This window comes from Dryobates pubescens, chromosome 9 (genome assembly GCF_014839835.1).
Source record: "Dryobates pubescens isolate bDryPub1 chromosome 9, bDryPub1.pri, whole genome shotgun sequence".
Classification (NCBI taxonomy): Eukaryota; Metazoa; Chordata; class Aves; order Piciformes; family Picidae; genus Dryobates; species Dryobates pubescens.
Window position 1 is genome coordinate 36,148,046 of NC_071620.1, and position 12,498 is coordinate 36,160,543.

A 12,498-nucleotide genomic window follows, 5' to 3' on the forward strand; every position below is an offset into this window, starting at 1 on the left:
GCTCACCCCGTCGAGCTCCAGCCCGCTCCCTTCAGCCGAGACCATCGATCCTCAGCCCGCTCCCCTCACCTCAGCTCATTAAGCCTCTGCCTGCGTCCTTCCACTCACCCCATGGAACCTCATCTCTCCCCTTGAAGTCGCAGAACAAGCATCCCTTACACTTAGCCCATTGATCCCCAGCTCGCTCCTTAGCTCGGCCCACCCCCCTAAAAAGCCCAGCCTGCTCCCCTCAGCTCATCCCATCGAGCCATAGCCCACTCTCTTCAGCTGTGCCCATCTTTCTCCCGTCAGCTCAGCCTGCCCCCCTAAACTCAAACTCCAGTCTGCTCCTCTCAGCTGTGCCCATCTAGCCGCAGCCTGTTCCCGCCTCAGCCTGCTCCCGCCTCAGCCCGCTCCCCACTCCTCAGCCCGCTCCCCCTTCCTCAGCCGGCTGCCCTCTCTCGCAGCCCGCGCCCCTCTCAGCCCGCTCCCCTCAGCGCCACCACCGGCAGCACGCTGCAGAGGCGGCGGCGGAGGCAGGCAGAGGACCGGGCTGGGAGGGTGTCCCCGAGCACGGCCAATGGGAGGGGCGCTATGCAAATGAGCGGGGCAGCCTGGCTGCGGGACGGGCGGCGAGGCGCGGAGCAGTGGCGATGCGGCGGGAGGTGGAGTAGCTGCTGCTTGGGCCCCCTCAGCGCTCCGCAGCCATGAAGTACAAGGTAAGCAGCGGCCGGAGGCAGCGGGGGTCGGGGCTAGCACTGCGGTGGGCAAAGTTTCGTGGATTTGCCAGCGGCTTCCTTCGCTGAGGTCCTGACAGGTGGCGGGGAGCTGGGGGGGTTCCCCTCGGCACCCTCGAGGGCAGGCGGGTACAGTTGCCTGCCGCTCTGCTCCCACCCAAGGGAGGTGCCAGGTGTGTGTGTGGGGGAGCAGTGGACAGCGAAAGGGGACAAGCCGGCGGGCTGGGGTGGGGTGGTCTGGTGGGTTAGTGATGGGGGGAAAAGAGGCTTTTTTTCTCCCGGTGGGTCGGTGCCTCTTCGACCAGCGCTGGTTAGCAGTGCGAGTCCAGTACCTCGGGGAAGGAGGTTTTGTACGGGATGTCCGGCGTCGGTTTGCGACAGGGATCGATGCCTCTCCCCGCGATGTAAAATTTTAACAGCCCATTTGGGAACGTCTCGTTATCACAGTGAAGATTTTCAGGCAGTCTGTTTGACGGGTCGCAAGCATGAAAAGTTATATTACCATTTTTAAAAAAGTAGCTTATCCCCCCTTTCCATGTTAAATAAATTATTATAGCGTTACCTTTCACAGAGTTTTGTTTGTTTGTTTGTTTGTGGGGATTCTTGTTTGGTTGGTTTTGTTGGTTTGGTTTGGTTTGGTTTTTTTGCCAGAAGACAGCAATGTGGAGGCTTTCATCCTAACATTGCTATACTTGAAAACGTCTGGGCAAGGTCTTGAATTGCCCACAGGGCATTAGATTACCATACAGACATACCATAATCCTGTGTGATTGGAAAGAAAAAAAGGGGGGAGGGAAGGAAAAACTTCCCTTCCTTTGCCAAAAATAACTTCAGCGTCAATAAAAAGGTGGTTTGGGAATGTCACACATTATACACTTACTTGGGAGACTAATGTGCTTTGGGAGTGAAGTCCATCTTCTGACCAGGTTTAGGCAGCATGGTATAAAAGAGCCCTGATGCTACATGTTGTATGAGGCTTATAAACCTGGGCAGAATGAGGTGTGCAAGCTGTTCCTTGGTGAATACACACAGGTTCTCATCTTTTCCATACATCTTCTGAGCTCAGCCCAGGCTTTCAGGCTGTCTTATACCAAGCTTTGGGAAAGGTCAGAGTTACGTTTGCAAAGCTGCTGCCAAGTTTTTCCATCTCGTGGTGATTAAGATTAACCAGGAAAACCAAATTGTATGGAGACAAAGATACTCCATGACTTTGAAAATTTTGACCTGGATCTGATGACCTTTTAATTGCTTTTAATTCTGTCTCAAACAACTGGGTGATCTAAAGTCTGAGATCAAATTCATCTTCTGTCCCTTTCAACACCCCCTTCAAATCAGTTCAGATAGACTTTATACCTCCTTAAAGCTGTGACTTTACCACAGGCACTGGGTATAAGAGCAGTGTCACTGTTAGTCCAGAGCTCGTTAACTGCTTTCCAACTGCTCATGGCTAAAGGACACTTGTATCCCAGTGGAAAAATAATGGTCCAGCTTCCTGACCTCTCCTGTCACCCTCTGTCTTTCCCCTGCTGCAAGGCCATGCTTCATATGCAGCCCAGTGGCTCTGCAAGTTTAGGGACCAATAATGTGGCTCGAAAGGGAGAAGTCTTCCTGGCTCTGTGTTGTTTCCTTTGCCCTGTCTGGTTGGAATGAACATTTTTGGTTTGGGTTTGTGATTATGTAATTCTAGACAGAGAAAGCTAGACAAAGAAAAACCAAGCCAAAAAAAAAAAAGAGAGAGAGACAAGACTGAGGGTTTTGGACTCAAAAACCTTCTGGTCAGACTAGGGTGTTTACTTTCCCTGGGAAATGTGAAATAGTCACATTTCTAGGCCAAACATCCTTAGATCTATTTCTTATCCCTGGAGTAAGATATAAAGAAAATACCTGCTCATTTGGTCTCTGCTATTTTCTTACTGTATTTTCTTTGTTTTCCTGTAAGAAAAGTTTTTATTGTGTAGTGTTTTGTATTCTGTAGTTTTTATTGTGTGCAGAAAATAAAGGAACAGAGAGTGCTCATGGCCTGCCTGGGGACATACCATCACTTCAGAGGTGGCTTAGCTCCCAGGTGCAGTGCTGGGTCAGTTTAACTACTCCTAGTGTTATACTGGAGTCTTTCTTCACTTTCATTGTGATAAAGCTGCATATAATGAAATGGTTGAGATGCTTATTAGAATGTAATTAGAGAATTAACTGTTGGAGAGAACAGGAACTGACTCCTGTGAGACCCTGAGTATGTGTCTCCATCACTCAAGCCTTCACTTTCAATGTGACTAAACCCAAGATCATTTCTGGTGCAGAAATTCCCTCTGCTACTCCAGCTACTGTTTTTTTCACACATACATATTCTGAAAACTTGTTACCTCTCTTCTTTCACTTCAGCTGATTTTATTGTCCCTGTCACGCTTTAAACATACTTCCAACGTAATACTGAAGCCTGAATCCTCTGAACGGTACTGGGGAAGTCCCTGTGGGTTGAAGCAGTTTCAGGATTCTACCTTTTATATGTTTCTACAGCTCGGTCCTTTGTACAGTGTGTGAAGTTCAGTGAAGATGTGACTGACTAGAGCAAAGACAAATCTGACCCCAGCTTAGGTTCTGTTTCACCATTCAGATACTAGTTAAATATTGGAGGACAGAAGTTACTTTGAGCCATAGAAAGGATAGGACAAATACTTAAGGTTGATTATGAGGATCTCTTAGTTCTACTTCTCTGAAAGCTGCCTTCAGAAACTAATTCCTGTAGGGTGCAGTTTGATTATGGCAATGCTGCAGTTCTTTGTTTGATGACAGCAGCATCCTTTTGTGCTACATCGTCATGCACGATGCCATTCTAGTATCCTGTGATCCAGAAGGTAGAATCAACCCTTCTGAAACAAAACCCAGAGTGTGATTCCAAGGATGAAGCAGTTACAGCTAAAGTTACAGAATTATTTTGGTAGGGAAAAGACCTTGAAGATCATTGAGTCCAACCATTATCTAACTCTACCAAGTATGGTGCTAAATCACATCCTTCAACTCCACATCTCTGAGTCTTTTAAACACCTCCAGGGGTGGAGATTCAATCACCTCCCTGGGAAGCCTATTCCAGTATTTGATAACCCTTTCAGTGAAGAAGTTTCTTCTAATATCCAATCTAAATTTCCCCTGGTGCAACTTGAGGCTATTTCTTCTGGTCCTATCACTTCTTAACAGGGAGAAGAGACCAACACTCACCTAGCTCCAACCTCCTTTCATGTAGTTGTAGAGAGCAAGAAGGTCTCCCCTGAGCTTCCTTTTCTCCAGGCTAAACAACCCCAGTTCCCTCCTAAGGCTTGTTCTCCAGACCCTGTGTAGTAGGCACTATGTAGGAACATAAATACCAGTGACCAGTGAAAGAGCACGGATGCAAGAATACCTGACCTGCAATTCCAATGCCCTTATCTCAGGCAATAAAAGTGTGACAGAAGTGAATTTGTAGCTTGTTGGCTGTTCATGAGCAAGGAAGAAAGAGGGGGGGAAAAAAGAGAGGGAAGGAGAAAGGGGGACTTATCTGTTTTAGTAAACAGATCCAAACAGTGAAAGAAGAAAGGAGAAAAAGCCCCATACATTCCTTACCTCATTTAAGCCAAAAGGAATGACGTAGATGTAAAGTATGAGGTCTTGATTATCTATTTTTAGATAATTTGTTGGGCAAGGAAGAAACCTAAGTAAATAGGGTTTGAAATGCCTGCCATTTGTGCTAAGGCACAGTCCTGTAATATATAGACTTGATTACAATGCCTGCATGCCAAGACAAACAAAATAGTGTCACTGGGAAGAAATACTATATTCCCAACCAGAGTGCTTGTGAAAAGCTGCTTGTAACCCTGGCAATGAAAGACTTGGAGTGTTGGGCCATGTAAAGGGAAAAGAACTGCCTGTACTTTACTAACCAGATCCTCGCTGGTTTGTTTATTCCTCACACTCCTATTGGTTTTCTTTCTGTTTTGTTGGGGTTTTTTGTTGTTGTTGTATTGTTTTGTATCTTAGGAATCAAACCAAGAAGTAAATAGGGACTGTAAAACCTTGTAAAAGATACTAGAGGAACAAACCAACAGAGGGAAAAACTGTTCAGGTTTGTGTGATCTCTGCTGCCCTTGGATTTGCAAAGGGAGTTTTGTGATTTGTCTCTGTGACTGAACAGAGGGAGGTGGTAGAAGTGTAGCAGGGTCAGGCACCTAGCAGCAGCAGCACTAGTGAGATGTAGCAATAGGACTGGCTCCTTCCCAAAGCTTGGAGACCCTCTGTAATTTTCAGATTCTCATGCATCCCCACTGTAGTCTCTGTGTATCCCCTCCCCTCCATCTGAGAAATTCCCACTGCAGAATTCATTTGCCTTCCAAAGACATGGTAGAACAGCAAGGTGCTGTTCATTCTGTTCCACAGATACTGAGGCTTAGGAGTGTTACAGCACTTACTTAGTGCTGGCTTTTCTTCTTCCTCTGAAACACTGCAGCTAACAGAATATATGGGGTTTTTGCATGATCCCTAAACTCCTATGGTTCTATCCTAATAGCTCTTCTTGAGCTCTATACCTACTTCATAGTGAAACTGCTTGTCTAATCTGTCTCTGTCCAGTAGTTCTGAGTATATGATGGAGAAGCAGAACTGCCAGATAGACAGTTTTCCTTATTGTTGATAGTTCCAGTTTACTTTGACCTTAGATAGTAAAAGAGGCACTAGATACTAATCTGGGGGTTTTACTCAGGCTTTGAAAAATGTGCCAGAGGTTGCAGATACATTATACTATTACTTTGCCACATGGTACCTTGATTCAACATTAGTCATTCCAAGCAGTGCTGTAATATCAAAGGACCTACAGGGGGGCCCTACAAGATCAAAAAGCAGGACAACTGCTTAATACTAAGACTTCATGGAAACATCTTCTGCAAAGGGCAAATGAAATGTTTAAGGAGAGTTCTGCAGCCCTTCTAAGCTTGTAGTCAACATTTTGCAGGATATAGGCTAGACTTTGGAGAAGTCTCATGAACCATTACTGTGAACATGTCAAGTGCTGGAGCACAGTTCCTAAGGCCACATATAGACTCACCTTTGGAATCTTACAATCTCAATCACAGCAACAAGTGGGGTTAGAAAAGATTGTATTTGTGCTGATATCTTATCACTGAACATTGTACTTGTACGTGTGGTGGCTCAGGAGAAGTTTATGTTGTTGAACTGCTGCATTACAAATACCAGCCATTGTAGCAAAGCCAGGTATGTCTAGTGATCTGACTAAAAGTTCAAAGGTGACACTTCTCCTGAGTTACACACACCTACCCCCATGCACCACTGCTGACAGATAGGGAATCATAGAACTGTTGAGGCTGGAAGAGACCTTTGAGATCATCGAGTCCAACTGCTCACCTAGAGCTCACAATCTCGCCACTACTGCTAAGCTACTACCATTGACCCACATTCCTCAGGACCTGATCCATGGGGCTTTTAAACAGCTCCAGGGATGGTGACTCCACCCCCTCTCTGGGTAGCTTGTTCCAATGTCTGAGAACCCTTTCTGTGAGGATATTCTTCCTAACATCCAACCTGAACCTCTCCTGGCACAACTTGAGCCTGTTTTCTCTTGTCACGTTAATTAGAATCATATCATAGAATCAATAAGGTTGGAAAAGACCTCAAAGATCATCAAGTCCAACCTGTCACCACAGACCTCATGACTACTAAACCATGGCACCAAGTGCCATGTCCAGTCCCCTCTTGAGCACCTCCAGGGACGGTGACTCCATCACCTCCCTGGGCAGCACATTCCAATGGCTAACGACTCTCTCAGTGAAGAACTTTGTCCTCACCTCAAGCCTAAACCTCCCCTGGCACAGCTTGAGACTGTGTCCTCTTGTTCTGGTGTTGGTTTCCTGAGAGAAGAGACCAACCTCCAATTGGCTACAACCTCCCTTCTGGTAGTTGTAGAGAGCAATGAAGTCTCCCCTGAGCCTCCTCCAGGCTAAACAAGCCCAGCTCCCTCAACCTCTCCTCGTAGGGCTTGTGCTTGAGGCCTCTCCCCAGCCTTGTTGCCCTGCTCTGGACATGTTCAAGAGTCTCAATGTCCTTCTTAAATTGAGGGGCCCAGAACTGGACACAGTACTTAAGGTGTGGCCTAACCAGTGCAGAGTACAGGGGCACAATGACTTCTCTGCTCCTGCTGGCCACACTATTTCTGATGCAGGCTAGGATGCCATTGTTGCATGTGAGAAGAGACCAACCCCCACCTTACTCTGACCTCCTTTCAGCAAGTTGTAGAGGCTGATGAGGTCTCCCCTCAGCCTTCTCTTCTGAAGACTAAACAACCACAGTTCCCTCAGCCCTTTCTCATAGGATGTGTATTCAAGGCCCTTGGCCAACTTTATAAACAGTAGGAGACAAGAAGCCTGCCTTCTCACAAAGAGCTTGCACTCACAGTAGTCCTCAGCCAAGCATGAGGTCCTGCCCTTGCACAGAAATACAGGATAAGAGGATGTTCCCTCTGTATCTGGAAATAGCAAACAGCCTTGTATCTCTGTGCATACAAAAAGTAGGGGACTATGAATGGAGCACATGGCTTCCCCCTTGTCATGTTGCTGTTATCAAGGATATTAGGGGCATGGGAATGACTTCTGCATGCACTAGATGGGCTTCAGTCACTTCAGGGTAAAGTCACTTCTGGTTTGCTTATTTTATCTGGACTGGCTTATCACAACCATTTAAGTACTTAAATCCCATTCATACCACCAGCAACTAGAAACCAGCCTGTCTCCAAGATCTACATTTCATTTCATCTTTAAAGTGACATAAGCACTTAAGAGGAGCATGCACTGGTATCTGCCTTAGCTGCAACAGTTGTGGAGAACCCTTGCCTTCTACTGTTCCCATTTCTGGGAGCACTTGATGGAGACAAGCAGATGAACTTCTTGAGACATTAAAGTCCACACTTCTCTGTAGGAGCCCTCATTCAGTGACATTTGAAATCATAAACATGCAGGTCACACTTCAAGATGCTTCTTTAGGTAGCATGTGCAGTCTGAGCATCTATGAAAGCAATGGACATTTACCTGTTACAGCAGAACTTTGACCCCTGAAAGATGCTTTATGCTTTGTTAAATCAGGCTTACTGCTAAGCAGAGCTGCATTTGGAGGTGCTCTTTGCTTCCTCTAAATCACTGCTTCACGATCAGTGAAGCTGGGTCACTTTATAGCAGCAGCTGTGAGTACAGCCCTTGGATATTGCTGCCTGTTCATCACAGGCCACTCTTGGCAAGTGGTGTTTTTTTTCTTTTGCCTTTTGGTCTAGACATTACAGTAGTGGAAACAGTTTTAATTCTAAGGAGTTCATTTTTCCACAGCAGACTTGGACGTAGCTTGCATTTGACAAGAAGCAGGGCTGCTGTAGTTTGCAGTCCTAGGAACCACCAGTGCCTAGCATGGTATAAAAAAGGTAATCTTTTTCTCCTCCAAAGGGATGAGGCCCATTCTCACCTTTTTATTTTTGTGTTTGTTTTGAAAACATTCAATTCACAGTCAGAGTGGATGAAAAGGAAGAGGAATATGAATGGATTTAGCCTACAGAAGCATATCAGAAGCCGTTTCTTAAGCAGGCCTCACGCACAGCGTGGCTGCAAATTGTGGCAGTGGCAATACTGTAAATCATTTGGTGAGAGCAAAACTTAGGAAGGGGAGGAAAATGCAGGTGAAAAATCAGGGATTCAAAACAAATTTTTGATCCAAAGGGTTAAGTACAAAACAACTGGAAGAGTGCACCCTGGTTAACACAGAGCTTGCAGTAGGTAGGGTCATGAATGCCCTTGTCCTGTGGACTTTACATCCAGTTAAAATGCTAAGGGTAATAAACCAATTTTTATTGTTATAGAGCCCCTTAGTTTACAAGCAGGTATCTTCTTTTTCTTCCCCCCCCTCCTGCTCTGCTTGCTTTGTCTTGTTTGCAGCCTGGAATCTGCACAAACCCATCTCTCCAGCCATCAAGGATACAGTTAAAGTTGTATTTCAGTCTGAGACTAAGTGTAGTAACCGTAACTGGTTAAGACACACCCACACACTCTCCCTTCTCTGGGGGCACACTTCCTTAGAAAATGTCAGCTTCCCAAAACTGAGCTGTTCTGGGAGGCTTGTCGACTTTTGGCTGCTGCCCTGTGTCAAGGAGAAGGCTCTGACCAGACTAGTGAAGCCTCATCTGCCAGCCAGGCCTGGTTCCCCACAAAGTATGTCTGATTCACAGGCAGCCTGTTGCCTGTTTCCCCCACTAGCCTTCTGAGGGCTGGAAACATGAAAACATGAGAAACATTTGTTTTTCCTTCAGTAAGCCGGACTCCCAGGACATCCTAAATTGCAAGTGCTGTGCAGCATCCCAGATGGTGACACTACAGTGACTAAGAGGGGTGGCTTTTCCTTCTATGGAGAATTTTTTTGAGAGACTTGGGGTGGGAGGGAAGGATCATGTCCCAGTTCTGCTAGCTTCTAGATTAAAATATATATATATATAAAAAAACCATCCATTCCAGAGCTGAAGACATCAGCCAGGAAAAAACCTGGTGACAATGCTGAGCTTGCTGATTGCTTGACAGCCAGGCTGTGATTGTTTCCCCAGAGCTGCACAGAGAAGGGTTAAATTTAGGAGAAGGAATTCTATTATTTTATTTTTGAAGGAAACTTTTTGTCTGGGAGAAAACTGCTTGCAAAAGCCAGAAAATGGAAAACTGAGAACTCAAAACACACGTTTCAGGATTCTTTCTGTCCCTTTCCCCCCCCCACCTCCTGCTCTGCTCCTTCCATTCGTGAGCGTTCAACATCCGATCTCCTTTCATTAAGTTTTTAATTGCTTGCCTGAGGGAAAGAGGTTGGGTTTTCCATCTGCTTTTTGATTTTTGATGTAGTGTGGCTTAATCACAGTGAGATCATATTTACTCTAAGGCTATTGTTTGCATGCTTTATTTTTTCCTCTTTTTTTTTCCCCTTTTCCTTTCCTCCCCCCTGTTGATGTCACAGAAGGCACAGAGCCTTCAGATTTGAAAAGGCCTTTTAAAGTCATGGAGCTCGCTCACACCCTTCCTTGGGCGGGGGAGGGGGGGAAGGAAACTGGTTACAAAGGTAAAACATATACAGAGAACTCTGCGAGTTAGGTGTGGTGGAATTTCCCAAAATATTAATAGTTCTTGAAGGTAAGGCAGGGGATGTGGTTTGCATTCCCTGGAAGAGCAGAGAAAATGGTATTTCACCACTCCTGTGAAACCCCAGGAACTCAGAGGGCAGGGGAATAAGATCAGAATATGTCATCAGTGGGTCACTGCTCTGCTTCACTGGTGCAAACCCTTTGGGTTCTCTACCACAGCTCCAAAACAGGCTGGGTGGTCTGACAGCACAGAAGCAGCATGCATGAGTCTCTGGGGTGTTCCCCAGGGCTGAGCTAAAAAGCATTACCTCAGATACGCCCTTTGCTAGGGTGGCTGTGACCTGTTTCACAGTACACCCCAAACAGAAGGTTGCTATGTAGTAAAAGGGAGTTGCCATGTCTGTTAAACTCTCCCTTTACATTCACCAAGCACCTCAGAGGTTTTGTATGAGTCAGATGGTGTTTGTGACACAATACATCCATGCTTCACTGTGTCAGAGACAGAAGGAGTAAATCAGCTCCTTATTTAGCATCTGACATCAAATTATGTTACTATAATTGCCTTTGCAATGCCTAGGAGTCCACAGCAGCAGCCCCACACCTCATTTCCCCTCTAAGTAAAATAAGATTGTAGAATGATTTGGGCTGGGAGAGACCTTGAAGATCATCTAGTTCCAGCCCTACAGCACAGACACTTCTTACTAGACTGGGCCGCTCAATGCCCCATCCAGCCTGGCTTTGAACACTTCCAGGCTTGGAGCCTCCACAGCGTCTCTGGGCAACTTGTTCCAGTGCCTCACCACCCTCATGGGGAACAATTTCTTCCTAATATCTAATCTCAACCTGTCTTCTTCCAGTTTGAAGCCATTTGCCCTCATCCTAGCACTACATAGAATTACATAGAATAAACCAGGTTGGAAGAGACCTTCAAGATCATCGCATCCAACCCACCTAATCAACTAAACCATGGCACCAAGCACCCCATCAAGCCTCCTCCTGAACACCTCCAATGATGGCAACTCCACCACCTCCCCAGGCAGCCCATTCCAATGGGCAATCACTCTCTCTGTATAGAACTTCTTCCTAACATCCAACCTAAACCTTTGTACAAAGTCCCTCTCCAGCTGTCCTCATGGTGAAGATAACCCAGCCAAGCCGAAAACACAAAACTCGGTGAAGAGACAGAAGAATATCATCCAAACAGACAAAGCTTGGTTGGTTGTCCTTATAGCCAGCATAAAGTTAGTGTTTTCTCAATCTTTATAGATCCAGAGCCAGAAAACTTACACTTTGAAATGTCAGGCACAGCAGTAAGCTGATGTACTCCCCACAGAACAGTGACATATTTGTATTCACACAGGACAAAGCATCAATTAGGACCTTAATTTTTGTATTCTTTCCCTTTTTACATGCTCTTCACCCTTCTACCCTCCTAATTCCTTCTGGATTCACATCTTTGGATTCCCTCTGAAGCTGCAGATTCACTGCTGTGCCTCAGTTTCACAGAATATTTAGACAACTGCCTACAAAAAGGATGGATACACAAGTATCTCCTGTTTGCTTGAAATGGAAGAACTACACAGAAACAAAAGATGTTCTCACACCAGAGAGCCTTCAGTCTCTCCCATATTTAGTTTGTAATTGAAGCCTAGCCTTGGGGCAACTTGATGGACCACATCAGCATCTTGAGCAGGAGTGTGAGTGGAGGAGTGGGCAATCTGCTCACTGCCACCCCTGCTGGGCAGAGTGTTGGGCCTACACAACTTGGCAGTGAATATATCCAGAGTAAGACAGCTGCCGTGCCTACTTTGCCTTATGCAAGTGTGATCCATTAAGGAGGAGACAGTCCCATTCTTAACTTTCTGTGTGACTGGTCAGGAAGGAAAAAAGAAAAAAAGAGAAAGAAACCAACCCAGCCAGAGCAAACTCTGAAATTCAGGCCAGACAGACGGACTGGGACTGCTTGATGGAACACTGAAATTAGACACTCCTCCCCTGCAGATCCAAGGTTTTCCACTCCACAACCTCCAAGCAGCTTGGAATACTTAGCATGACTGACAGAGATGCACAGGACCAGAATGCAAGGATTCTTAGGGTGGATGAAGACCTGTCCTCCTTAGGGCTCTGCTCAGGCTGTTAGCTTAAAGCTCTCTCATCAGCTGTAAAGCCAAATCTGTGCATGGAAAACTGCCTTAAATTCCAAGCCCTTCTTGATGGATACAATTGGGCTAGCAATGCTTGACCAGAAAATATCTCCACTAGAACAAAACTTGTGGGTTTTTTCGTGGAAGAAAGCAGAAGAGTGCCTGAGAAGTGGAGCTGTGGGCTTTGCCTGTAAGAGTGAATTGCAACAGGACTACCCTGAACTGTTTGCAACCAGGGTCCCTCTTCCATGGAATCGGTTTGGTTGGTTGAGGCATTTAAGATCATCAGGTCGAGCCATTAACCCAGGTCACTACTAAAATGTATCCCTCAGCATGTCATCTACCCTCCAGGGATGGTGACTCCACTGCTTCCCTGGGCATCCTGTTCCAAGGCTTGACAGCCATCTCAGGGAACAAATTCCTCCTAATGCTCAACCTAACCTCCCCCAGAGCAACCCAAGGCCATTTTCTCTTGCCCTGTTGCTTGTTACATTTCTGTCATTGG

General features: G+C 46.0%; 1 protein-coding gene across 1 annotated transcript in view; it reads left to right on the forward strand.

Annotated features, from left to right (window-relative positions):
- Positions 1-587: 587 nt before the first annotated feature.
- Positions 588-12,498, forward strand: part of NEDD9 (neural precursor cell expressed, developmentally down-regulated 9) — a 46,847-nt gene continuing 34,936 nt past the window's right edge. The window contains exon 1 of the mRNA XM_054164311.1: positions 588-698. Coding sequence (XP_054020286.1) covers positions 687-698 — 12 coding nt within the window. The 5' untranslated portion in view covers positions 588-686. The remainder of the gene's footprint in view (positions 699-12,498) is intronic.